Source organism: Gymnoscopelus braueri (genome assembly GCF_963280865.1).
Source record: "Gymnoscopelus braueri genome assembly, chromosome: 7".
Classification (NCBI taxonomy): domain Eukaryota; kingdom Metazoa; phylum Chordata; class Actinopteri; order Myctophiformes; family Myctophidae; genus Gymnoscopelus; species Gymnoscopelus braueri.
The window spans coordinates 2,420,851-2,447,376 of record NC_137608.1 but is presented as its reverse complement, the minus strand read 5'-3'; the positions used below and the strand labels follow the sequence as shown (position 1 = coordinate 2,447,376).

The 26,526-nt window shown below is 40.4% G+C and overlaps 2 protein-coding genes across 3 annotated transcripts in view; one reads left to right on the top strand and one right to left on the bottom strand.

Annotated features, from left to right (window-relative positions):
* Positions 1–8,073, top strand: part of LOC308089346 (apoptosis-associated speck-like protein containing a CARD) — a 10,361-nt gene extending 2,288 nt beyond the window's left edge. The window contains exons 2-6 of one of the 2 annotated variants that reach the window (XM_080434018.1): positions 5,186–5,437; positions 6,584–6,616; positions 6,736–6,768; positions 6,899–6,916; positions 7,341–8,073. In XM_080434018.1, coding sequence (XP_080290144.1) covers positions 5,188–5,437; positions 6,584–6,616; positions 6,736–6,768; positions 6,899–6,916; positions 7,341–7,603 — 597 coding nt within the window. In that variant the 5' untranslated portion in view covers positions 5,186–5,187 and the 3' untranslated portion in view covers positions 7,604–8,073. Of the gene's footprint in view, positions 1–5,185; positions 5,438–6,583; positions 6,617–6,735; positions 6,769–6,895; positions 6,917–7,340 lie in introns of both variants that reach the window. The other variant, XM_080434017.1, reaches the window with a different exon arrangement.
* LOC308088695 (uncharacterized protein) overlaps positions 1–25,235 on the bottom strand; it is a 45,447-nt gene extending 20,212 nt beyond the window's left edge. The window contains exons 1-2 of the mRNA XM_080433246.1: positions 25,147–25,235; positions 24,756–24,879 (exon numbers count right to left, since the gene is read on the bottom strand). Of these exons, the coding sequence (XP_080289372.1) occupies positions 24,756–24,879; positions 25,147–25,213 (191 nt within the window). The 5' untranslated portion in view covers positions 25,214–25,235. The remainder of the gene's footprint in view (positions 1–24,755; positions 24,880–25,146) is intronic.
* Between the last annotated feature and the right edge of the window lie 1,291 nt (positions 25,236–26,526).

Here is a 26,526-nt window from a genome sequence, read left to right as displayed (position 1 = left end):
TATAGTGCTATAGCTTTGTCTAGGCTGAGGTTGTCTGTTGAAGATAAAATTGAACCAGTGAAAGCAGCCGATCTACAAGCTAGAAACACGTTGCTATCTGAAAAGTTTTGAGATTGTACATCAGCTATTTTCAGAATGAAGTATGTCATACATTGAAAAGACATACTCTCAAATAAGCATTTCAGGTTATCTTTAACAATTGCACTTGCATTAATTGACACAAGTAAGACGCGGCGAACGCTGGAAGCGAACGCAGATTGACTGAGGCTGCTATATTTCAACCACACTGTAGTAGTGCACTCTGCCGCACTCTGCCGGCTGTATACAGGCAGTGCAGCTGCTGGCATTTCAGCACGGAGTTTCGAGTCACATGGGGGCGCGAGCCAATGAGAGCGTGAACACACGCTGTATACAGGCAGTGCAGCTGCTGGCATTTCAGCACGGAGTTTCGAGTCACATGGGGGCGCGAGCCAATGAGAGCGTGAACACACACGGAAAGACCATAAATAAGGGACAGACACACACACACACAACCCAAGCACGGTGATATAGTAAGCTCCACTTGGTCGGAGGCCTCCTTCCGCGTTCGCAACAATCATGTTGTGTGCAATGCAACTTAAATTAAGTCTGCATCAAGTGAGGCTTGAACTGGCAACCTTGAGGTTTTAAGGCACACACTTAAGCGAGAAGCCATTGGAACAACAGACCTGACCTGGTGAAAGAGAGAGAGAGAGAGAGAGAGAGAGAGAGAGAGAGAGAGAGAGAGAGAGAGAGAGAGAGAGAGAGAGAGAGAGAGAGAGAGAGAGAGAGAGATGGAAACGGAATAGATTGAAGAGAGAGAGAGAGAGAGAGAGAGAGAGAGAGAGCGAGAGAGCCATGGAAACGGAATAGATTGAAGAGAGAGACATGGAAACGGAATAGATTGAAGAGAGAGAGACACGGAAACATAATAGATTGAAGAGAGAGAGAGATGGAAGCAGAATGGATTGATTGAACATCTCAACCTATTGCCATTAACAGGAATCGAACCATCAACCTTCGAATTGACAGGCTGCAACACTACCTATAGTGCTATAGCTTTGTCCAGGCTGAGGTTGTCTGTTGAAGATAAAAGTGAACCAGTGAAAGCAGCCGATCTACAAGCTCAGAAAGAACGTTGCTATCTGAAAGGTTTTGAGATTGTAGATCGGCTATTTTCAGAATGAAGTATGTCATACATTGCAAAAACATACCTTCTCAGATAAGCATTTAATGTTATCTTTATCAATTGCATATGTATTCATTAATACAGTCTTGTTGTTTGCAATGCACTTTAAATGAAGTCTCCACCAAGTGAGGCTTGAACCGGCAACCTTGATGTTATGAAACATTCACTTAAGCGGGAAGCCATTGGACCAACAGACCTGATCCAGTGAAAACGGAGGTCAGACAGATGATACCATTTCACGCAAATAACTGAAAAATCCTGGGTTTAAGTGTTTTTCAAACTGCTCAAAATTGCGGACAATCTAAGGGCGGAGAGAGAGACATGGAAACGGAATAGATTGAAGAGAGAGAGACATGGAAACAATAGATTGAAGAGAGAGAAAGATGGAAGCAGAATGGATTGATTGGACGTGTCAACCTATTGCCATTAACAGGAATCGAAACCTCAACCTCAGGATTGACAGGCTGCAACACTACCGATAGTGCTATAGCTTTGACCAGGCTGAGGTTGTCTGTTGAAGATAAAACTGAACCAGTGAAAGCAGCCGATCTACAAGCTCAGAAACACGTTGCTATCTGAAAAGTTTTGAGATTGTAGATCGGCTATTTTCAGAATGAAGTATGTCATACATTGCAAAAACAGACCTTCTCAGATAAGCATTTCATGTTATCTTTATCAATTGCATATGTATTCATTAATACAGTCTTGTTGTTTGCAATGCACTTTAAATGAAGTCTCCACCAAGTGAGGCTTGAACCGGCAACCTTGATGTTGTGAAACATTCACTTAAGCGGGAAGCCATTGGACCAACAGACCTGATACAGTGAAAACGGAGGTCAGACAGATTATACCATTTCACGCAAATAACTGAAAAATCCTGGGTTTAAGTGTTTTTCAAACTGCTCAAAATTGCGAACAATCTAAGGGCGGAGAGAGAGACATGGAAACGGAATAGATTGAAGAGAGAGAGACATGGAAACAATAGATTGAAGAGAAAGAAGGATGGAAGCAGAATGGATTGATTGGACGTTTCAACCTATTGCCATTAACAGGAATTGAACCCTCAACCTTCGGATTGACGGGCTGCAACATTACCTATAGTGCTATAGCTTTGACCAGGCTGAGGTTGTCTGTTGAATATAAAAGTGAACCAGTGAAAGCAGCCGATCTACAAACTCAGAAACACGTTGCTATCGGAAAAGTTTTGAGATTGTAGATCGGCCATTTTCAGAATGAAGTATGTCATACATTGCAAAAATATACCCTCTCAAATAAGTATTTCAGGTTATGTTTAACAATTGCATATGTATTAATTGACACAATCATGTTGTGTGCAATGCAACTTTAATGAAGTCCGCATCAAGTGAGGCTTGAACTGGCAACCTTCAGGTTGTGAGGCACACATTTAAGGGAGAAGCCATTGGACCAACAGACAAGAATCTGTGAAAAAGGAGATCACACAGATGATACAGATTCACGCAAATAGCTGAAAAATCCTGGGTTTAAGTGTTTTTCAAACTGCTCAAAATTGCGGACAATCTAAGGGGGGAGCTTACTGGTCAACGTGATACATGTGTTCCTCATGAGTCAAGGCACATGTGTAAGCAGGTTTAATGGCTGTCGGCCAAACGAGGCATGACTTTTGCCTGTTTAAAGTTTGCACTTTCAAAAAATCGCTATAGCGCCCCCCCTTTTGACCAATTGGAATAAGATTGGTTTCAGTAATATTTGGAATGACCATCAACATTAACGCAAAGTTTCAAAGAAATGTGAGTCTGCATGTATGTGTTAGGGGCAGATGAATAATTGTCATAAAACTGCAATATTCATTGGCTCATTAAAGCTTAATTTTTTGACTTATGGAAAATCTTTTGCATCAGTTTGTCGGCATAGGTCCAAAGTTCATGTGTAAAACGTTTCGTGCAGATTACTCAAAAATCCCAGGAGGAGATAGGTTTTAACTGTTTTTCATATAATTCAAAATGGTGGGAGATCTAAAGGTCAGAGGTCAAAAGTCAGAGGGTTAAAGTTGTTCATCATGAGTAGATGCATGTGTGTATTGAAGTTTTATGGCTGTAGGTCAAACAGGGCATGAGTTGTACCTGTTCAAAGTTGGCATTTTCAATTGAGTGCTATAGTTGACGAAAGATTGTGAGATTTATTTCTTGATAGTTTTTCATGACCATCTACCATATGGTAAAAAGCGACAGCACGGTTCAGCCAGAACTGCGAAAAGTGGCAGAAACAGAAGAATACGTACAATAATAAGACAGGTCCAGAGCTGAGCTCTGGCCCCGTCATAACTACTGTAACTGAACCGTATTTGTGCTTTCAAAACTAACTAAAATCACAGAGAAAATGTGTTTAGTTTGTAAATTTATGATAATACATAAACTGAAAATACATTGTCAGGTGGGTTGCCAGTTTCATAAATAAGAGAGAGTATCCCATTCATCCACTTCAATTTTACAGTGTTCTAGTTCCAATTTTGTCTGCTCATTTATTCATCTTGATTATGACCTGAAAAAGTATTTTCTATTTAACCCTGTTACTGAAAAATACTCTATAGCAATAATTACTATCACAATATAGAGCTATTTAACACTGTTACTGAACAAACACTCTATAGTAATGATTACTATCACAATATAGAGCTATTTAACACTTATTGTTGTTTGTGTTATCCTTTTAGCTCAAATGTCTGACTGTACCTCATGCTGTTTACATTTCTGTCTAATACACTATTCAATAAATCAATTTCACTTAATGCACCTCTAATACATTAACTGATTGAATATTTTATTAGGCAGAAATGTAAAAACAGCACAAGTACACTTAAAACACTTTGTCTAAAAGGTCCGTCCAAAAAAGTCCTTGCGGTCTTGTTTCCATTGAGGTCCTTGGTATTCAATTCAGAAACATATAAAGTAGCACCACAAAATAGCATCACAAAATACAGAAGAAACTATATTGGAGTGTGAGAGTCAAAGGAAGGGGGTTGTCAATGCTAGTCAAAAGAACGGGGCCTTGGGGTTGGTGAGAGAAATGGGCCCATCATGAGAAAATGGGCAGGGCCACGAGCCATAGAAATATATGCTATAGTGTGCGTGTGCGAGCGTGTCTGTTCCTCTCTTTCTATCTCCCTCAGATATCTCGCTGTCTCCCTCTCTCTCGTGTGTGTGTGGGGGGGGGGGGGGGGGGGTTTGTCTCTGTCAAAAGTGGAGAAAATAACAGATGCACAAGCTAGTTGTCACAACGTGTCGTGACGTGTGTTCGAGATCCTGGTTTTCAGGGCCTCAGGGACATTTCAGCATTTATCGTTTTGGAAGAAATCAGGTCCCTAATATGAAATTGTTTACCTGAGTGTGGCTGGTTGAAAGGTTTTCGTTTTTAATATAAAGTTGCATTGTTGTCAGTTGCCACATTTATATCATAGTTGCCAGAAGGAACCTGATTCAGAAAATGAGAAGGAGTGGGAGAAGGCAAATCTGTCTCCAAATAATCCCCTCAATATCTGTTCCTACAGGCGAATAATTGGAAACAGGTTATTCTGAAATCAGGTTCCTTTGGTTTTCTTCAGCTGAGACAGATGTGATATGTTGTGGAACCGGCTAGCTGCCACTCCGGGCTAAAGGGGTAACCCCCCCTTTAGCCTAAAGCGGTCTTTATTCATCAAAGTCCTCTTTCAGAGCTACACATCTGTCTAATATGGTTAGATAATGAAACAGGAAGACTCTTTTTGAGAGGTGGTAAGATGTCATGAGTTTATATTCTAGTGCATTTGCAAAATAATTTGCTTCTAAGGGTAGTACCTTCCTTCAGTTATTGTGTGTATGTTATGTTCCATCTAATGTAACACTCTACATCTGTAACAGTGGTTAATCTATATAGATTTGCTTTCACTGACCTGTGTCTCTATATGTGAATCAATTTAATTAATATTGAAATGTACATGTTTCTGTTCTCTGTTTCTACCAGACATGGACCACCTCAATAAAATTCTGGACGAGCTGGAGGATGAGGAGTTCAAGAAGTTCCAGAGGTTCCTGCGAGATCCTGCTAACCTTGACGGCGAAGACGCGATTGGAAAAGCCCTCCTGCAGAACAAAGACAGGATGGACACGGCCGATGTGATTATACAGACATACCCTGATAACGTAGATCAGATCATGGCGAATGTCCTGGGGAAGGTTGGCAGGAAAGATCTACAGAAGCCATTTCTAATTAAAGGTGAAGAGAGGGTACACGTAGATAATGTTTACAAGTTAATGCTAAACAGATTGCATTCCTATAATCCATCTCCCTGGGGTCTAGCATAAGGGTTCCCAAACATTTCACTTTTGACTCGGTTCCACAGGTAAACATTGTGAAAATAGCTGATCTACAAGACTGCGAGGCGTTGTGAGCTTGTAGTTCGGCTATTTTGTCTTGTAGTTCGGCTATTTTGCCTCTGTCTTACGTAATATTTAACAATTTGGCCAATTTGGTATTAGATTGACATTAAATTGTAACTTTAGAAATGTGCAGATACCCTGTATACACTTATACTGGTTTGTTTACAGTTGAGTGAGAAAACAATGGACATTAAGCTAATCATCTGGGGACCCCCCAAAATAATTTGGGGACCCCCTGGGGATCCCGACCCCAACTTAGGGAACCACTGGTCTAGCACATTGAAAAGGGGATTGACACCCTTGTTCTCAGCCGATACCGACAACAAGACACTCCAATCTACGTATGTCTACTCTTAATGAAGTGATCAAATAACATGACACAATCAATAAAGTGTGCAAACTGCAGATGAACAAACTTAATTAGCTTACAGTAGACATAGGACTAATTGCACTAGTCCTACATCCATCTATGCTTCCTTTTTGTACCTTAATTTCACAGTCAGTATCACTCTTCTGAAGTGTTCTGTTGACAATAACAAAGCTTATTAGCCAGAATAAGACAGAGGTCACATGTGCCTGTCTGGTATGGCTGTCCTAATCCACTACATGCATTAGTTGAAAAAGGGCATAATGTCATTGTAAGTTTCGGATCTAAAGAACTGGGCAACTTTAGCATAATCGATGACTTTGAGTAAACACATGTGATTGATTACAAATTGGATTTATAGAACCAGGGATTAATGTCAAAAAGCATATAATCTATGGGCCTATACTAGTACATAAGAAAGAAAACCATACATACACAGAACAATAAGCTATAGATATACTGTACATTCTCAACACTTTCACTTTTGACAAAACAAAAGTAATTTATTATTGCTTTTAGCTACAGTATGACTGTGACAGTGTCAGTAATTGTTTTAAGTGACAAGGCCATTAGCTCACAGTGCGCTTTAAATAAACACTGTTGTATATCTTGCAGTACAATCCAAAGTTGCTGCTGTACCTGTCCCAGGTGAGTGCTGTTTGAAGTAGACAACAACTTAACAGTTCATTTCCAACTTCACTAGTCCATATTAGCACACATGTTTGCATTTATTTGTATTCATGTCAACACTGTTTTATTTCTGACAGCATCATCCAATGGAGCAGCTGCATCTGTTCCAGGTGAGTGCTGTTTAAAGTAGTTTGATTCAACAACTTAACAGTTCATTTCCAACTTTACTAGTCCGTAATATTATTAGCTCACATTCTTTTTGGATTTTATATTAATTTGAACATGTTTTTCTTCTAGCAGCAAAATCCAAAGGCCCAGGTGAGTCACTCTACAGTAAATATAGACAATTCATTTAGACTTACACGTACGCAGTAGTGTTACTTACTATCAAATCCCATTCAAATGGTTTTCATATAGAAGTCTGCATTATAGACTCCTTTGTATTTTGATGACTGTGACCAGGGTAATTCCTATAGAAAACAGGCTGTTTTGCATGTCCTGAGGTGTATTGAAACATCTCAAATTAAATTCTTGAGATAACTTTCTAATCATCAATATACTATTACATTGGGAGTCTTATTATGTATTCTAATGATTATGAAACTTAAGGAACCAGCAACTAGGCTACTTTATATATCTGTTCAAATTCCATAAATCTGAGATAGGTCTATACAAACAGTTGTTAATATTCCAGTAACTGAGGGATACAAAGAAAACATGCTTAAATATGTTTTGTCCACAGAGGTTGACTTTGTCAATAAAAACAAGCGTTTCCTGATTCAGAGAGTGACCGTGGTGGAACCCATCCTGGATCTCCTGGTTGATGAGGGGGTCTTGAAGAATGAGGACTACGGTAATCTCAGGGCTGAACGCGCCAGTCAGGGAAAGATGAGGGAACTCTTTATACTCCTGGATAGCCGTGGGGCTAAAGCCAAACGTGTTTTCTACAAAGGTCTTGAGGAAAATGAGTTATTTCTTATCGAGGATCTGAATGAACAGGGCTAGGAAATATATCAATATCATATCAATATCGTGAAATGAGACTAGATAGTCTGGGATTTGGGATATAATGTTGTGATATGCCATGAGGGTTGTCTTTACCTGGTTTTAATATTGACGTTTTATTTTATACTTTAAGTAGTCACACTAAGTGTGGCTAATTTTGAAACATTTTGAAAAGGAAAATGTATATTATAGTCACAATCTGATATTATGAATATTGGTATTGAGGTATTTGTATTGTATATTGTATGCCTTAGTGTCATTCTCATTGATCCTCTTTCTATTTCTAAGAGCTCCACACTTTCATTCCAATGTTTTCCTTATTCCTACTAATAGTAATTTATTTTGCTATTTTTACCTGGGATTTTCATAAACTGCCATTTATGTTTTTATTGTGGTGATAAGTTTACATGCATTTGAAGTGATCTTAAGAGGCAAAATTTTCTTAATTCTTGTCGTCTTTAATAAAAATGTTCCAGTTCACAATCTTTGAATGTACTGTATATTATTCAATGGTTGATGTCAGATGAAGGTGCACTTTGGAAAAATGGGGGGGGACATATTTAGGTAACGTATCACTTTTTATGGGTCAATCTTTGTATGGGTAAATATCCCTTTTCATGGGTAAATATCCCTTTTTTCGGATCCTATATTTTGTCAGGAAATATAGGCATTCCTGTATGTCATTTTTTAAAGCCTGAGAATTGGTCAGTTTGTACAGTAGGTGGCCGATTCCTTTCCTACTCTTCGGATAAGTTAACTTTTTAACTAAAATAACGTTTTCACCATCAGCTGAGGCTTCATAACCATAAGAGTACAATGGCTGGACTCATTTGTTATGTATTATATTTATTTTTGGAACTTACTTCTCTGGGGTGTTTTTGGAACACAGTTCTTATATATTACGTGATTAAAAAAAGAAGGTCTATGACATTTTTGGGGAAAATTGTCATGACGCAGGAGGTTTTTGACAACCAAAAAACAAGCCCCATAATGGCAATAGTATACAGTTAAATTTTACACAACAAAAAAATGCTAAAGAAAAACTGAAAAATGTAAATATATTTTTTTGTTCCCTAAAAATGCATGTACAGTACAATGTATTGGAATGTGAGCCTTACTGCTGCTCTAGTGTTGTGTCAGCCTTGCATCACTTCAAAGTGAAAGACACAGAGAACACTGACACCCTCTACTGGAAGGAACAGAGCAAACTGTTCTTCCTGAGGAGGCTCATCCTGATATATGTAGTGCAACATTATGCTGCAGATGTTCTATCAGTCTGTTGTTTTGTGTAACATTATGCTGCAGATGTTCTATCAGTCTGTTGTTTTGTGTAACATTATGCTGCAGATGTTCTATCAGTCTGTTGTTTTGTGTAACATTGTGCTGCAGATGTTCTATCAGTCTGTTGTTCTGACGTTGTTCCCACGTTACTATAGCGTTAGTAACCAGACACTTCACGTGTTACGGCCAAATGTACACTTTGTTGTACAACGGGGTCGTGCACCAAAAATAGCAGATCTACACGCTCACAACGCGTCGCATACACAACGCTTTGTGAGCTTGTAGATCTGACATTTTCGACACACGACCAACTGTATGGCAAAGTATTATACTCGAGCTAACGACTGGGGAGGTGTGCTCACATTGATTTGCTTTTCTATTGCGAACATTTCGACAATCTGCTATTTTTTTGCTGTCGATGGTCAATAGGAATATTTTTTGACATATTGCACAACCTTAATTCAAGATGTGTCTTGAGATATTATGCTAGAAACAGATCTGCCAACTCCACTCCACCTGTTAACCCCCGTGTCCCTGTGACAATGAATGATTGAGAGAGAGAAAAAAGAATGAGAAAACAGCTTGCTTATCCTCTGTTCTTTCAATGGATTAAAGTTGCAATCTCCATTGTGACACTAAAGAGTTTGAGATCTTCAGGGACACACCCTGGCCCCCTTACTGTTTATTGTAGTGATGTCAGGTTTGGGTCGTCCACAATGTTTGAGCAAGTACAGGCGAAGATTAAAAAACAACAAAAGTTTGTACAGTTTGACCCCCTCATAAATAATGGTAAATGGTGCATTTAAATAACATATTTCTAAGGTTTTTGTACATTTACTTAAGTACTGTAGGATGTAAAAAAAAAGTATACTTTTACTTTTACTCCACTACATCTCAGAGGCAAATATTGTACTTTTACTCCACTACAATTATTTGAAAACTTTAGTTACTAGTTACTTTATAGATTTGGATTATTACTACAAAACATACGTTAACCACTTCAGCCCTATTTAAACTTTGGCTATTTGAAAATAGCCGATCTACAAGTTCACAACGCGCCGCGATGCGACGTGTTGTGAGCTTATAGATCTGATATTTTCAAAACAATTTTATACATGAAATGGGACATTCTGCAAGGAGTACTTTTACTTTTGGTACTTTAAGTATATTTTGATGCTGATACTTGTGTACTTTTACTCAAGTACATTTATTATTTACTGGACTTTTACTTGTAACAGAGTATTTCTGCATTGCGATATTGATACTTTTACTTAAATAAAATATTTGAGTACTTTTTCCACCACTGAAATTCACCCATTCGCACACACATTCAGTCCATTTACACACACATTAGACTGCCCTAGCGTGTCTCATATCTGGCATAGAGGGTGGGTTCAAAATCTCTGGAGAAAAGTTCCGTCGGATCCCATTGGTTCATCAATCTGTCCGTCAGCCCCCGCCCCGCCTTCAACACTTACCCAGGGGGAGCTGGGGATCGAACCGGGGACCTTCCGATTCCCAAGCTGCCCCGCTACCTCTGGTTTTGCTCTGTGTGCTCTGACTGCTGCAACAGAATCATAATATTCATTATTCTACAGCAGCTTTTTGTTGTTATTGGTCAGCTTCTCTTCACTCCACCAACAATGACCACCTCCCCATTCTCCTTTTTAGGATTTATGTAAAATATCTGTAAAATGTGCAACACCTTTCACAGGTGATGACCTTTGGGTGGCCAACAACATCACAGATGAGGGGGTGCGCCTCTTACAACCTCTGAAAGTGACACAGACTCACGTGGTTGTAAATGTGACCCACCTGTTTCGCTGGAGTCTGGTGTGGAATCGCAACTACTTGAACCATAAACCTAAACAAATTGTTGGTCAAGTTCGGCTGTTCCTTCGACCGCGGCCGCCAGGCCAAAGACATGAGATGAATGTATTCCTGCTGCCTCCCCAAGAGGTAAAATGTGTTATCTAATGCTAAGTAGCTAGCATCCCTTAAAGTTAGATTATCTTCATATGTATTGCACTTCAACTTAAAATGGATTGTGATTTTCAAGAGATAACCAGATGCTAGTCTGTAGGTTTGGGCACATTGACAGCCAATATCAGGCCAAAGTCCATAACTTAAGTACTAAAGAGCCATGTCAAAATAGACTGTTCATCAACAGTGACAAATAATGGTCTACAGTTAGTCTATACCAGGCATTATGATGGAACCATGTGGTAATTGTGTGTCATTGTAGGTGAAAGTACAACATCAACAGGATGTACAGATCTTCACCCGCCTGATTGTTGGATCACTGCTGACACATCGTACAGTCTGCACTGTCCTCCACATAAAGTACAGCCAAAGGTATCACACACGACGTGTTGGTCTAGTCCTATTACTACTACTACTACTACTACTACTACTACAACTACCACCTCTACTTCTACTACTAGCACTACTAATACTACTACTACTACTGCTACAACTACTACCTCTATTTCTACTACTAGTACTACTACTACTACTGTAAAACGACTGCTGCGGCCACTACTACAGTAATCCAATGCAATAGTAATACATGTATGTGTGTCTTCAGGTTGGGATTCATCATCTGGACTTTGAGAAGAATTACCAGCCAACATTTGAGGTGTTCATGGATGTGAAGACAGAAACCTTCTCATTGGAGGTACGAGGACCTAAGGATGAGCTGGTGTGGAAGCGAGAAGAGCTGAGAGTTGAAGGTACAGTTACGTTTCTTAAGCCAAGTACATTTGCAAATACCTGTAATTGTGTCTGGGTTTTCCCCTGTGCATTTAAATATTAGGAGTATCTACTGAACAGCACACAGTGATCAGTTAGTGGTTCAGTGTCATGATCAGTATCTCAGATCTTGATTCCACAAATAATTGTATTTGAATACATGGACCTCCTCTTTATGTGCAGGAGACAGTTTGGTCCTATGAGTAAGAGGATGAAAACATTGTTGCAACATTTAAATATCTACCTATAAAAGTCAGAGACGTGCATAACCAAAACATAGGTCTGAATTAAATAATTTAAAGGTTTCATGACGTTCAGTTTTTCCACACATTAAAAGTCTTTGTCATGGTCCTTCAAACGTGTATAGAAAGTTTTAACAAAAAATTCCACTCCATTGATCCATGGCAGGTGTTTTTCTCTCACATTTCTAAAGCCTTTTCAACTGCAATGAAAAAATAAATCTTTGCCTGCGGGTGTCGCTGGTGAGGGATTTTCCCTGTCAATCATCGCCTCTGCTCCCCCCCCCCCCCCTCCCAAAGGAAAGGATAGGGGAGGGGAGGGGCGAGGAGGAGAGTGGGCGGGATTAATCGGCTGTGACCTCACTGCCGAAGGGCCAAGCTCAGATTACTTTTCAGCCTAATTATTCAGAAAACCCCAGACCACAGAAAATCCACTGAATGTTCAAAGTTCAGATTTCAGATTGAGGTCATAAAGCCCCAAAAAAATATAAAAAATAAAAAAAGTGAAAATGAATATCATAGAACCTTTAAAACAACAAAAGTAATTTATTATTGCTTTTAGCTATGACTGTGACAGTGTCAGTAATTGTGTTAAGTGACAAGGCCATTAGCTCACATGTGTGCGTTTTAAATTAATTTGAACACTGTTGTATGTCTTGCAGTACAATCCAAAGTTGCTGCTGTATCTGTCCCAGGTGAGTGCTGTTTGAAGTAGTTTGACTCAACAACTTAACAGTTCAATTCCAACTTCACTAGTCCATATTAGCTCACATGTTTGCATTTATTTGTATTCATGTCAACACTGTTTTATTTCTGGCAGCATCATCCAATGGAGCAGCTGCATCTGTTCCAGGTGAGTGCTGTTTAAAGTAGTTTGACTCAACAACTTAACAGTTCATTTCCAACTTTACTAGTCCGTAATATTATTACCTCACATTTTTTTTGCATTTTAAGTTAATTTGAACATGTTTTTCTTTTGGCAGCAAAATCCAAAGGCCCAGGTGAGAGCTGTCACTCTACAGTAAATAGAGACAATTAATTTAGACTTACACGTACGCAGTAGTGTTACTAAGGTGGACATAGCCTACACTACGAGATAATCTTAATATTAACGATTTTTAAATCGGGTATCATCACACACTACAAGATGATCTTTCAAGATTCTCTTATCAGATTATCTTAACATGCACACACTACACGATTAAAAAAATCGGGGGCATCTCACACTACAAGATTCTATCCAGATTCTCGGGCTTGCCCGAACAGCAATAATAAATAGAAAAATATATTTAAAAAATAATTATTATTAATTATTAATAATTATAATTATATAAGATATTATATCAGTAGCCTATATTATTTTGATATTAAATAAAGTTACACATTACAATCCGTACATTTTCATATGTCAATTCAGTGTTTTTCGCCGACAGCCAGCTGCGCTCCTGAGCAGCGCAGCGCACGCGCACGCATGCACACACGCACGCATGCACACACACACACACACACACACACAGACACACAGACACACACAGACACACACACACACACACACACACACACACACACACACACACACACACACACACGGTGCACGTGTCAGAGCAGATCTACAAGCTCACAACGCGTCTCATTCGCGGTAGGCTACTTGTGGTCTTGTTCTTGTATATCACATTAGCTGTAGTAGAATACAACTCTCGTAGACGTATTTATGATTATGACCTTTTCAATCTACGAGAGTTGTAGGGTTCACCCCCCATGGACACAGGGACTTTCTGCACTATACCCTGTAGACACTCCAAACAAACAAATTGAAAATAAAGGTGCTTATTCCCACGCCCCAAATGTTAACTCTCGCTACGGGGTAGTTAAGTAGTTTAATGTAATAATCCATATCTTTCAATAAAGAAGTGTTTTAATGCCGTCTGTGGCCGAACGCCATTTTTTCACCCTCGTTTACTTCCTGTTTACATTGAGTGTAATTCCGGGGTTCACCAGATGGGCGCGTCACTACCGCCCATTGGGAACTTCCGACAGAATCAGCCACAGACGGGATTAAACACTTCTTTATTGAAAGATAAGGATTATTACATTAACCTATTAGCCCGTAGCGATAGTTAACATTTGCTGCGTTGGGGTAAGCGCCTTTATTTTCAATTTGTACATGTTTGGAGTGCCTACGGGGCATAGTGCAGAAAGTCCCTCTGTCCATGGGGGGTGAACCCTACAACTCTCGTAGATTGAAAACGTCAGAATCATAAATACGTCTATGAGAGTTGTATTCTATAGCTAATATCGCATAATGTTAACCACTCGAAACCATTGTGCAACGAAAAATAATCCTGGCTGGCACAGAGACTTCCCTTGCAACATTTTGCAAAATTCATGGATTTAAGAACTGAAGGGTGCACCAACATGAAAGTTTTTTTTCTAAAGCATTAGATGGCGGGCCAGAACATAATGAAAGGCTAATTTAAGAAATGGATAGTTAACAAATGTACTGGTCCCCCCCCCTCCAAGACTGACCATGTAGCAAAGCCTACCGTCCTTATAATCATTCAATAATTTGAATGATTTTACTTTTATTCTCATTATATATGTTACAGTATGATTGGAAAACCAGGACGATTGAAGAAAGCGCGCTCGTTTTTACCACCCACCCAGCAATTCATTAGAAGCAACACTAGAGGGAGCCACAAGCCAGGCTTGTGCACAAACATATATGGCCACGACCACACACACACACACACACACACACACACACACAAGCGCACACACACATGCTTTTTTTGGTTTATTGAAAGCAGGACTGTTAAGATACTTTCATTGTGTTCTGGCTTTTGTTTTACTTTCTCCCTGACACACACACACACACACACACACACACACACACACACACACACACACACACACACACACACAGTGATCCATGAAAATAACTATTCTGTCCCTATCGGTTTACAACTCGAACGGTGCTGTGTCGACTCAGCAGAGCATTGGCCGGTCTGGAGGCCTGGAGGCGCGAGGGCGCGCCTCCTCGGCCTCAAGCTCTGCTGAGTCGGCGCGCCTCCGTCATGGACAAGCGTGTGCGTGTGAACGTGTGTTCAGCGTTCCCCTAGCGTAGCTTCCTGGTTGCTATGTGGGGGGGAACAACAAAAGACAGGTCCGCGTCGGCGTCGCATCAAAGCCCCGCCTCGTGGCGCCGCGTTCTCCTTCTCCTCCTCCTCGGAGGAGAAGGAGGGCGGTTTATTACGCGAGGCTCGCGAGGAGGAGGAGGAGGAGGCTCCTCCTCCTCCTCCTCGCGAGCCTCGCGTAATAAACCCCCGCCTCGCAGCGCAGCGCCGCGTCCTCCTTCTCCTCCTCCTCCTCGCGAGCCTCGCTAATAAACCCTGTCTCGAAAAGCCCCGCCTCGCCCTGAAGCCCCGTGCCTAAAAACGAGCGCTCTGTCTTCAATTGTACTGGTTCTCCAATCGTACTGTGACATATATACCCCTTCTGCCAATGCCAGACGTAGGCTACAACATCACATTATTAAGCATGATTCATCAGGATCGCTTTGCAAATCCACAAGCTCACACTGCAGCGCAGATTGAATATATTCGGGGCGCAACACTGTTGTCACTTGTCAGTGGTGTAAAGTAACAAAGTACATGTACTCAAGTACTGTAGCCTACTTAAGGATTTTTTAAGGTATTTTTACTTGTATTGCCAATTTTCAGTACTATTATAGGCTATTACTTCTACACCCCAACACCCCAACGGCAAATATTGTACTTTTACTCCAATACAATAATTTGAAAACTTTAGTTACTAGTTACTTTGCTATTATCAATTATTATATTATAAAACATACATTAACCACTTTAGCCCTATTTTATAGGCCTACATAGGCTATTTGAAAATACCGATCTACAAGCTCACATTGCATCGCATCGCAACACTTGATACTTTTAATTTTGGTAAAATATCTGAGTACTTTTCCCTCCATGCACTGACCGTTGTACGTCGAAGCATAACTTGGTCGTTACTGGATGGATTGCAGCTGCTACTTAAGGAGAGAGACAGACTGCTTGAGATCGTTAATCTGCTAGTTAACAAGAGAAATGACACTATCCAAAAGTATAAAGAGTATAAAAGATATGTATAAAAGATATGTGACTGAAAACAGGGCATTTAAAGATGGATATGGACACATTGGACAGTCACAGCAGCAGTGCGTTCGGAAATTGGGCACCAGAGCGCACTCGCCTATTAGTTTGTATTGGCCAGTGCGCTCATGAGTTTCTTATACCTGGTGTCATCAATGCAAAGCCGTTGTGTTTCATCGGCTACACACGTTTTGGCTGTTTGCAAGCCAAGGAATATAATTTTAGACGGCAAGATGAAGCATGGAATGGTACCAGGCAAGTTATACAGTTTAATAAGCATCTTTCAGGTGGGGATATATTCTCTATGGACATTATAGCTTTAGGACTGTCAGTCCATATTTTAAAATGAAAATAATAAAATCATTATCAAAATAATGTATTTTAATATAAAACATGGATCCACCGCAGCTGCACATGATTGTCCATCCTACACAAATAACGTGTGTGTGTGTGTGTGTGTGTGTGTGTGTGTGTGTGTGTGTGTGTGTGTGTGTGTGTGTGTGTGTGTGTGTGTGGCATTGCGGTGTTGGAACAGCGACAGCGTCCGTATTTCTCTTGGTCCGACCTGCGCCAGGTGTTCCATACAGTAGCGATCCAGATAAATATCAAACATTTTTTTAAATGATTTTGACAATGACAAAAAAGGGGGGAGGGGGTTCACCCGAGGGGAGGGGTTTTCACTCGAAATATCAAACTATTTTGAACGTGATCGGAGTGGCCCCGATCGTCTTGTGAGCAACTCGGGAGGGTTCAGATTGGATCTTTGAACCCTCACACTAGACGATGTTTATGGCCGAGATTCGCCCCCGATCTAGGCTGGGGTAGACACGCCCCCCCCCCCCCCATACTCGTGAGGGTTGTTTTTTAGCCCGATTATCTCGTAGTGTATGGCCACCCCCGTTCAAATGGTTTTCATAGAAGTCTCCAGTATAGACTCCTTTGTATTTTGATGACTGTGACCAGGGTAATTGCTATAGAAAACAGGCTTTTTGTCCTGAGTGAGGTGTATTGAAACATCACAAATTAAATTAATGATATATTATTCATCAATATATTATTACATTGGGAGTCTTGTTATGTATTCTAATGATTATGAAACTTTAGGAACCAGCAACTAGGCTACTTATATATCTGTTCAAATTCCATAAATCTGAGATAGGTCTATACAAGCAGTTGTTAATATTTCAGTCAGACAACTCTTAGATTGGATTAGAATATATATTTATTAGCAATATATATTTAGCAAGCTTGAGCATGGTATAGAAACAAGAGGAAGCATAGTTTGGCGTCAGGCCTCTGAATCCATTCATTCCCTGTAAGGATAACATTTTAATGAATGTTACATGCCAATTAGCATTTACAGGGAATGAATTAAACCCCCAAGGGGATCTAGAAACAGAGCCTACAGGTGGATGCCGGGGAGGCGGGTGGGATGACTTTCATGGGCAGCAGCAGAGGGAGCAAGCAAGGGCAGCAGATCCGGCAGGATCTCGGCAGCAGAGCAGCAGCAGCAGCAGCGTCGCACGTCAGAGCAGCAGAAGAGCGCAACCAGACTGAACAGGTAGGCAGAGCATTACTTATAACTCACCGACCAGGAGAAGAGTGCATGTGACTTAGTCACCTGATCGGTTAGCCCAATCCCTTGAGTTGCCTGGCCTGAACTAGCTCCATAAACTGCGCCTCATTCCAGTAACTGAGGGATGCAAAGAAAACATGCTTAAATATGTTTTGTCCACAGAGGTTGACTTTGTCAATAAACACAAGCGTTTCCTGATTCAGAGAGTGACCGCGGTGGAACCCATCCTGGATCTACTGGTTGATGAGGGGGTCTTGAAGACTGAGGACTACGGTAATCTCAAATCTAAAAATGCATGTACAGTACAATGTATTGGAATGTGAGCCGTACTGCTCATAGGTACTGCTGCTCTCGTGTTGTGTCAGGCTTGCATCACTTCAAAGTGAAAGACACAGAGGACACTGACGCCCTCTACTGGAAGGAACAGAGCAAACTGTTCTTCCTGATGAGGCTCAGGTCCTCTGATATAGTGCAACATTATGCTGCCTGCAGATGTTCTATCAGTCTGTTGTTTTGTGTAACATTATGCTGCAGATGTTCTATCAGTCTGTTGTTCTGACGTTGTTCCCACGACCCGATATATCTAAAACTCTGTGGAGGCAATCTGGTTAGCGAGACCAAGGAAGAGAGGAATCCCTCTGTGGCAGTAGTAAAAAAAAAAGCCTCACGTGAAAAACAGGCACGAGCAAACATTCCACAACTCTCTTCTCTTTGTCATGCGGGGTGTCTTCTAGACTAGAAGCGCAGCAAGCAGGAAGGGGAGGGGCTTAAGCGGAGTCTTCTCTGCTTATGCTAATACCCCAATGCATGATGGGTACAGGATTCCAATTCCAAAAAAACGATATATTATTGTCAAATGTAGCACATTTCATCTAAACTAGCATCAACCATGTCAGAGTAATGTATGTAAGTTAACATAGTGGTGTGTTGTGTGGGTGAGTATATGTGTTGCAGTCAGCCTCAGTGTGACTGCTATGTGTGTGAGTGACCATGTCACATGTCTAGCATGCGCAAGAGTTACCTGGCAAGGGAGATACCATGATCAAGAAGGTGGTTCACTAACCTATCTGGCGGCCATCCTGTCAGTGCCCAGAACATTTCTTACACAGCTTAATAGAGCAATATTCCAGTTTGTATGGGGTTCGCAACAAGAGAGAGTAAAAAGAGAAATTATGTATCGGCCTGCTGAAAAGGGAGGAAAAGCAGTGCCAGAATTAGGTACCAAACTGGAAGCCCTGTTTTTAACCCCGATGATAAACGCAGTTTTGGTGGACGATAGTGCCAGCCTGTGGACATATTTTGCCAGGTTTTGGGTGGGACAAATAGTCTCAAGCAGATTTGGGAAAAGACTCCTCCTAGACACACCTCACGCCGAGACAAGGCCAACATTGTACGAGAAGGCAAAAACATTGTTTAAGGCTGCAAGGTTCGGGGGAAATGTGGTTGGTAAAGTGAACAGGAGTATGGTGGAGAAGAGCCTGTCACCACAGACAACTATAGGCTAGTGCCAGTAGGAGTTTTGATAGAAAACCAATGTGTCCAGGTCTGGAAAAAATTTAACTCCAAATACCTATTAAATGGGCATAAAGATGTGGCCTGGAGTGCAGTACACAACTGCCTTCCTACCAGGGCCTTTCTGCATGCAAGGAGATGCTCCAGAAGCAGTAAATGTCCCAGAGTGAACTGTAACGCAGACGAAAATGTTAACCACCTATTCTGGTCCTGTCCACACTCTCAGAGGGTGTGGGGGTTTCTTAGGCCCTGGCTGACTGACCTCTATAGGGACCCCACTGCTAGTGATATATATATATATATATATATATATATATATATCACCATATATGGTGACCTGAACTCTAAGGAGTATGATAAATGGGCAAGATGGTGGGCAGCAATTAACTGCATAAAAGAGGCCATTTGGAAGTGCAGGAACGTACTTGTTTTTAAAAAGTATAGCATGGTACCAGAGTCGGTAGCAAAGCTTGCCATAACAACAGCTCGGGATTACATCCTCAGAGACAAAACTAGATATAACAACGATGTGATAATAAGATTGTGGAAAATTGGAAATGGTTTTGAACATGACATTTTAAAAGACACACTGTAAAAAAATGTAAATTATTTGAGTTGCCTTATAATAGGTTATGAAATGTCTTCACCCAATGAATATGTCATTTATAATGAAAAGTACTAAGAATATCTGTGAAATGCTGAATGATATTATGTAAATGTATTGATTAACTGCCTGTAATATTTTGTCAGAATCAAATAAAATGTCTAAAAAGTGAAAAGTGAAAGTGGTTCACCCGCGAACGGCCTTTTTGCATGTAGTTGAAGCGCAGGGGGGCGGGTGGGGAGATATTCAGCGCACTGAAGTCAAGGTACAGATTACTGTGTTGTTGACGGTCAACGGATACACGCTTATGAAAAACAACACAAATAAAACCTGGCAAAACAGTTGCGTGCATTAGCGCAAGATGAGGATAAATGAAACATTCAGTAAATGTCCAGCAACTACTACCAATACTTTTGTATTTGAAACTTTACATTTCTCTAAATATTATAAACTCTCAGGACAGCCTAATACAAATATAATTTATGAAAAGGCTATTATAGGCTACAGTGAAGTCGGACTGAATGACTGAAACGTTTTTTTCTTTTTTAACTCTCTTGGTGATCTGTTGTGGATTAGCAAACTGGACATTAATGTTTCCTTTTCGCGTGCGAATTACTGGACATTTAGACTGAATGTTTCCTTTACCCTCATCTTGCGCTAATGCACGCAACTGTTTTGCCAGGTTTTATTTGTGTTGTTTCTCATAAGCGTGCATCCGTTGTCTGTCAACAACACAGTAGTCTGTGCCTTGACTTCAGTGCGCTGACTCTCTCCCCACCCGCCCCCTTGCGCTTCAACTACATGCAAAAAGGCTGTTCGCGGTTCACCCAGGGCGAGGCTTAGCCATTGCACTCCGTGCTTTGCTGACCCCTGCGAATTCTTCAAATGTGGGAATCTCGATTGCATAATTTCTGATAGTGGGGGACTGCGTTCGTGCTCTCCCCTGATTGATTTGTGGAAAGAAAAACGTCATATGATGTTAAGGTTATGGTGACGATCGTGACTTGCAAGTCAATCACCACTTTGCGTCGGGATCTAATCATACTGTCAGGGATTATTCATCAATAATGTCCAGACCCCCAATGATTATCCCTTGCTTGAATGTGGATTACAATGGTACCAGATACAAGATGATAAACTGTTCAGGCGAATAGTTAATGGTGAATTCAGAGACATTGTGAGACAGAAATATGCTTATTAACATTATTGCATTGATAAGACAGTACAAATGTTAAAATAATCATATTATATTTGAACTGGGGACCCCCCCCCAAATAATCATATTTGAACTGGGGACCCCCCAAAATAATCATATTTGAACTGGGGACCCCCCACCCTGACAAGCACTTGGCACTTGGCATTTAGTTAGGGGCGGCCATACTGGTTAGTGAGCCCGCCTAGGGAGCCAGAGGCCCTGGTTTCCCCAGGTTCGATTCCAGGCCATCCCAGCATGTGTCGATGAAATGAAATTTGTCCCTGAGCAAGACTCTTAACCCCTAATTGCTCACAGGTTCTCATTGGAAACAAGACTGCAAGGACTTTCATGAACGACCTGTTAAAAGGAATTATTTTTATCCTTTATTGATTGTATGCTATATTAACTCATTTTGCTGGGGACCTGCCGGAAGCTCCTCAAGGTCCCCCGGGGGTCCCCGGACCCCACTTTGAGGACCACTGAACTAGATCAGTGATTTTCAACCTGTTTTAATTTAAAGGACCCCCCAGTTTGATCAGATTTGTATCTCTGGGACCCCATCTACAAGGTAAACTCCTTAGTGTTAATTGAACTTTAATAGTGTGCAAATCTGATGACATTTCTTGGCAATGCACGCATAGTATGACAACTTAAGGCCCACATCAGTGGGAGGAAAGGCTATGATAAAGAATGCTGATCATTAATTGTAAGCATGTACGGGGCGTTTATACTATTTTGCACCTGATTGTCTAATCTCATGTAATGATTGATTGATTGATTGAATATTTTATTAGACAGAAATGCAACACAGCACAGTCAAACACTTTGAGTACAGTCAAACACTTTGTCTAAAAGGATAACACCAAAAAGGTCCTTGCGGTCTTGTTTCCATTGGGGTCCTGTATTCAATTCATCAGCATATAAAAAATAGCAGCCACCAAACATTCAATATCATCACAAATAAAAAACACTACACAGTAGAAGAAAAAAAAAAGGGTGGGGGGGGTAAAGAATGAGACTAATGAGCAGTGGTGTAAAGTAAGATGTATGCAGATGATGCCGTTGTACTTGCCCATGGTAAAAGCTATGCAGAGGTGTCAATAATCTTAACCTCAGCTCTGACAAGCATTCAAGACTGGCTTATAGATTCATGTCTGCTCCTGAATGCCAAAAAGACAGTCTGCATGGCCTTCTCCAAAAGACCAGTTGTGTTGGAGTCCTCAAATGTGTTTCTGGGTGGGGAGGAACTTGAACTTGTCCCAGAGTTCAAGTACCTCGGAGTCATACTAGACTCAACCCTAACTTTTAAAAAACATGTGAAGAAAGTCACAAATACGATTAAATTCAACCTTCAAAATTTTAAACAAATTAGACCCTTCCTGACAGTTGGAGCTGCCAGATCGTATCTTCACTGTATGATCCTATCACACATTGAGTACTGTTTTACAAACTGGTCTTGCACAGGCGTTGTAACATACTCAGGAGGCTCAATTTTTTTAGCTTCGACAATTTCAAAAAGTTCAAACAGGTTGGGGTCATATACAAGACCTTACATGGTCTGTGCCCGCCCCCCCCTAAGGGAATTCATTAAAAGGAAGCCTGAAAGAGGAATCAGTATCAGAGCAACCACTCGAGGAGATTGTGAAGTGCCGCACCTTCAAAATGTCCTCTCAGTACAGGGTTGTGTAGCATGGAATGGCCTTCCTCTACATATAAGGGATTGTGCTACATTTCCATCTTTTAAATTCAATGTGAAAAGATGGTTGCTTGAAAACCAAAGCTGCAACCATTTGTGATCATATTTTAGGTTTTTTTAGGCTATGTGATGTAATGTAATTGTATTTCACCGTTTGTCTGTTTTCTGATGTTATTGTTTTTATGTTTTTATGTTTTGTGTGAGGACTGCGGATGAAAATTAGCATCTTTGCTAAATCCGGTGTATTTACGTTCATGTGACGTTCATTAATATGCTCTGTCCTGTCTAAATAAACAAATAAAGTAAAGTAACCAAGTACTGTACTTAAGTACAATTTTTAGGTACTTTTACTTTACTGGAGTATTTCCAATCGTCTATACTTTTACTTCTACTCCACTGCATCTCAGAGGCAAATATTGTACTTTTACTTCACTACAATTATTTGAAAACTTTAGTTACTAGTTACTTTGCAGATATAAATGATTACATTATAAAACATCCATTAACCACTTTAGCCCTATTTTATACCTAGGCTATTTGAAAATAGCCGATCTACAAGCTCACAACGTGTCGCATCGCGAGGCGTTGTGAGCTTGCAGATCTGCTATTTTCAAACATTTTAGTAGGCTACTTTTACTTTTGGTACTTTAAGTACATTTTGATACCAACACTTTTGTACTTTTACTCAAGTAAATTTTGAATTCCGGACTTTACTTGTAACAGAGTGCACAATGCAGTATATACTTTTACTTAAGTAAAACATTTGAGTACTTTTTCCACCACTGCTATGTGGACCTAGCAAAATGTCACCACCTCACACCTTATGTTTAACCTCATCATATGCATACTGTACTTACTGTAGAACTGGTCTATTCTATGTGTATATTTTGCCTCTTCTTGACTTGCTTTTCTATACAGTATGATGTTGTCCTGGCTGCCCCCCCCCCCTTCTTATTATTTTCTTCTTTCTTTAAACATCAAAAATGTCACTAACTTCTTTACACCTGTACACCTGTCATGTGACAATAAATATGACCACATGAACCCTAGCGTCCCTATTCTGGGCATGTCACAACATTCTGGGAAAATAGTAGATCTACAAGCTTGTGGCTATTTTTGGGGGGAAGAGATGTGGTGTAGAGGGAGAAAATGAGAGGGACAAGGATAGAACCCTGGGGGACCCCGGTCAACCAAGTGTCAGTAATGTTTGTACAGGGACAGACTGGGAACAATCGCTCATTTACAGCCATTTACAGCAGTGTTCCCTTCATTCTGAGAGTTTAAGATCCTTATGCATATTCTTTTACACTATCATCAAACTGTGTAGATAATCTACACATTTCCAGGACATAAAGGAAAGGACATGTGAGGGGCTAATAGTGCATATTTAGTTTATTGTTCAACAATAAGTTAAAGTACATAGTTAAATAGAGTATCATATTTGCTCATTATATTTTGTAATAAATACAGTACAAACAGCTTAAACACAAATTATATACATATATTTACAGGTAAATAAGGCAGTTTTATAATTATATAAATAATTCATGTGGTCATCAAAATAATTTAGTTCAGTGCAATGTGTTTGACATTAAAACTATTCTGAACCCAGGAGTGTCACAATGTCGGCCATCTTCATCACAGTCTTTATGGTGGAGTTCTGCCATATTGTTCTTCATCTTCATCACAGCAGAACTCACTCACATGGTGGTTGACAGCATGGTGGTTGACAGCATGTTGTCCGGTGTTGAGGTCATTTGGACAGGTGATGAGGTCATAGGGACAGAGGATGTTGAGGTCAGCGTAGAGGATGATGTTAGGTGGTGTTGGTTTGTCCTCATTGTTTCATATTTTCATTCCTGAAACAAAAACAGTCAGTCTTAGAATATATATTTTTTGCCTAATCTGGAGTAAATATTTTTCTTTTAGTGCAGCTCAGCAGGTTAATGTTAATGTTAATCTTACCTGCTCTGGTGTCTTTTGTAGATAAACTTTCCCATCTTTGAGTCTGGATTCACACATGTCTTGCCTTTTGCTGTTTCCACACTGAGATGGATGAAATAATATTAGTGACAGAGGATAGAGAACAGTGTGTAAAGTGAATGGCACCGATCACGTGATTTAAGCTGCTGTTTATAACATGTACTTACACAATCTCCCTGCGAGGACAGAAGGCACTGGCGTCAAACAGCTGGTAAGTCTTGATGAGTTTTGGGTTCATGTGGTCGACTCCTTTACCTGGACATAGGCATTTAAATATATCCCTATGTTGACCTGTGGAATGAAGGGACAAGACACTGTTAGTCTGAAAGTGACATTAACATAATTATATGTAACAAAAAACTTTTATCTGCGTTTTAAAACCACTGTTGAAAAACCTAATTTGCAGTCAAATTAAAGCAAATTATTCTCCCCAGAACTAAACAAGGAGAACATGATGAAACATTCTGACATTTGACATAATTTATCCATAACTGTAGCTGGTATTATGCGAAGTGACTTGATGTGCAACAATGTATATCAGTGTAAAAGATACATTACCTTCTACATGCAAAGCAAGCAGGCAGATGAGAAAGGTGATGACAGCTGATTTCATGATGTTGGACATGATGGAGAGAAGCTTCTTCAAGTGTTCTGGTTGTTTCCTCCCTTGATAATGTTGTGAATGGACGAGAGCTCTCATATTTATGCACCAACTCAACCCCCACCCACACCCACCCACCCACTCAAATAGAAACTCACATGGGTTTTTCCCAAGTGTCTTCCTGAAATCTCAGCTTTCTTGAAATCACCATTTGAAGAAAACTGGTCATTTCTTGAAATGGTACAATACACTGAAGCCAAATGTCTGTTGTAGCATATTAATGTGAGAGTTGGTATGTGTTTTTAGAAGCAGTGATACAGTGAAGCAGCAGCAGCTGTATGAAAAATGTACACATAAAACAGCAGCACAGTGGTTAACTTATATGTAATAATAATTACTGTAGATGACTGTCTGCTCAGCTGTTTGTTGGGCGTGTGTGTGTGTGTGTGTGTGTGCGTGCGTGCGTGCGTGCGTGCGTGCGTGCGTGCGTGCGTGCGTGCGTGCGTGCGTGCGTGCGTGCGTGCGTGCGTGCGTGCGTGGGTGGGTGTGGGTGTGGGGGTGGGTGTGTGGGTGTCAATCAATACAAGCAGTGTTTCCCATACAGTGGGATGTTAAGTTACAAGCTCAAAGCGCCGCGGTTTTGAGCTTGCAGATCCGCAACTTTTGATGCTTTTATGTGACGCTGTGTATGATCAAGTAGGGTGTTAATTTACAAAAAAAAACGAGAAACAGCTCAGCAGGTTAATGTTAATGTTAATCTTACCTGCTCTGGTGTCTTTTGTAGATAAACTTTCCCATCTTTGAGTCTGGATTCACACATGTCTTGCCTTTTGCTGTTTCCACACTGAGATGGATGAAATAATATTAGTGACAGAGGATAGAGAACAGTGTGTAAAGTGAATGGCACCGATCACGTGATTTAAGCTGCTGTTTATAACATGTACTTACACAATCTCCCTGCGAGGACAGAAGGCACTGGCGTCAAACAGCTGGTAAGTCTTGATGAGTTTTGGGTTCATGTGGTCGACTCCTTTACCTGGACATAGGCATTTAAATATATCCCTATGTTGACCTGTGGAATGAAGGGACAAGACACTGTTAGTCTGAAAGTGACATTAACATAATTATATGTAACAAAAAACTTTTATCTGCGTTTTAAAACCACTGTTGAAAAACCTAATTTGCAGTCAAATTAAAGCAAATTATTCTCCCCAGAACTAAACAAGGAGAACATGATGAAACATTCTGACATTTGACATAATTTATCCATAACTGTAGCTGGTATTATGCGAAGTGACTTGATGTGCAACAATGTATATCAGTGTAAAAGATACATT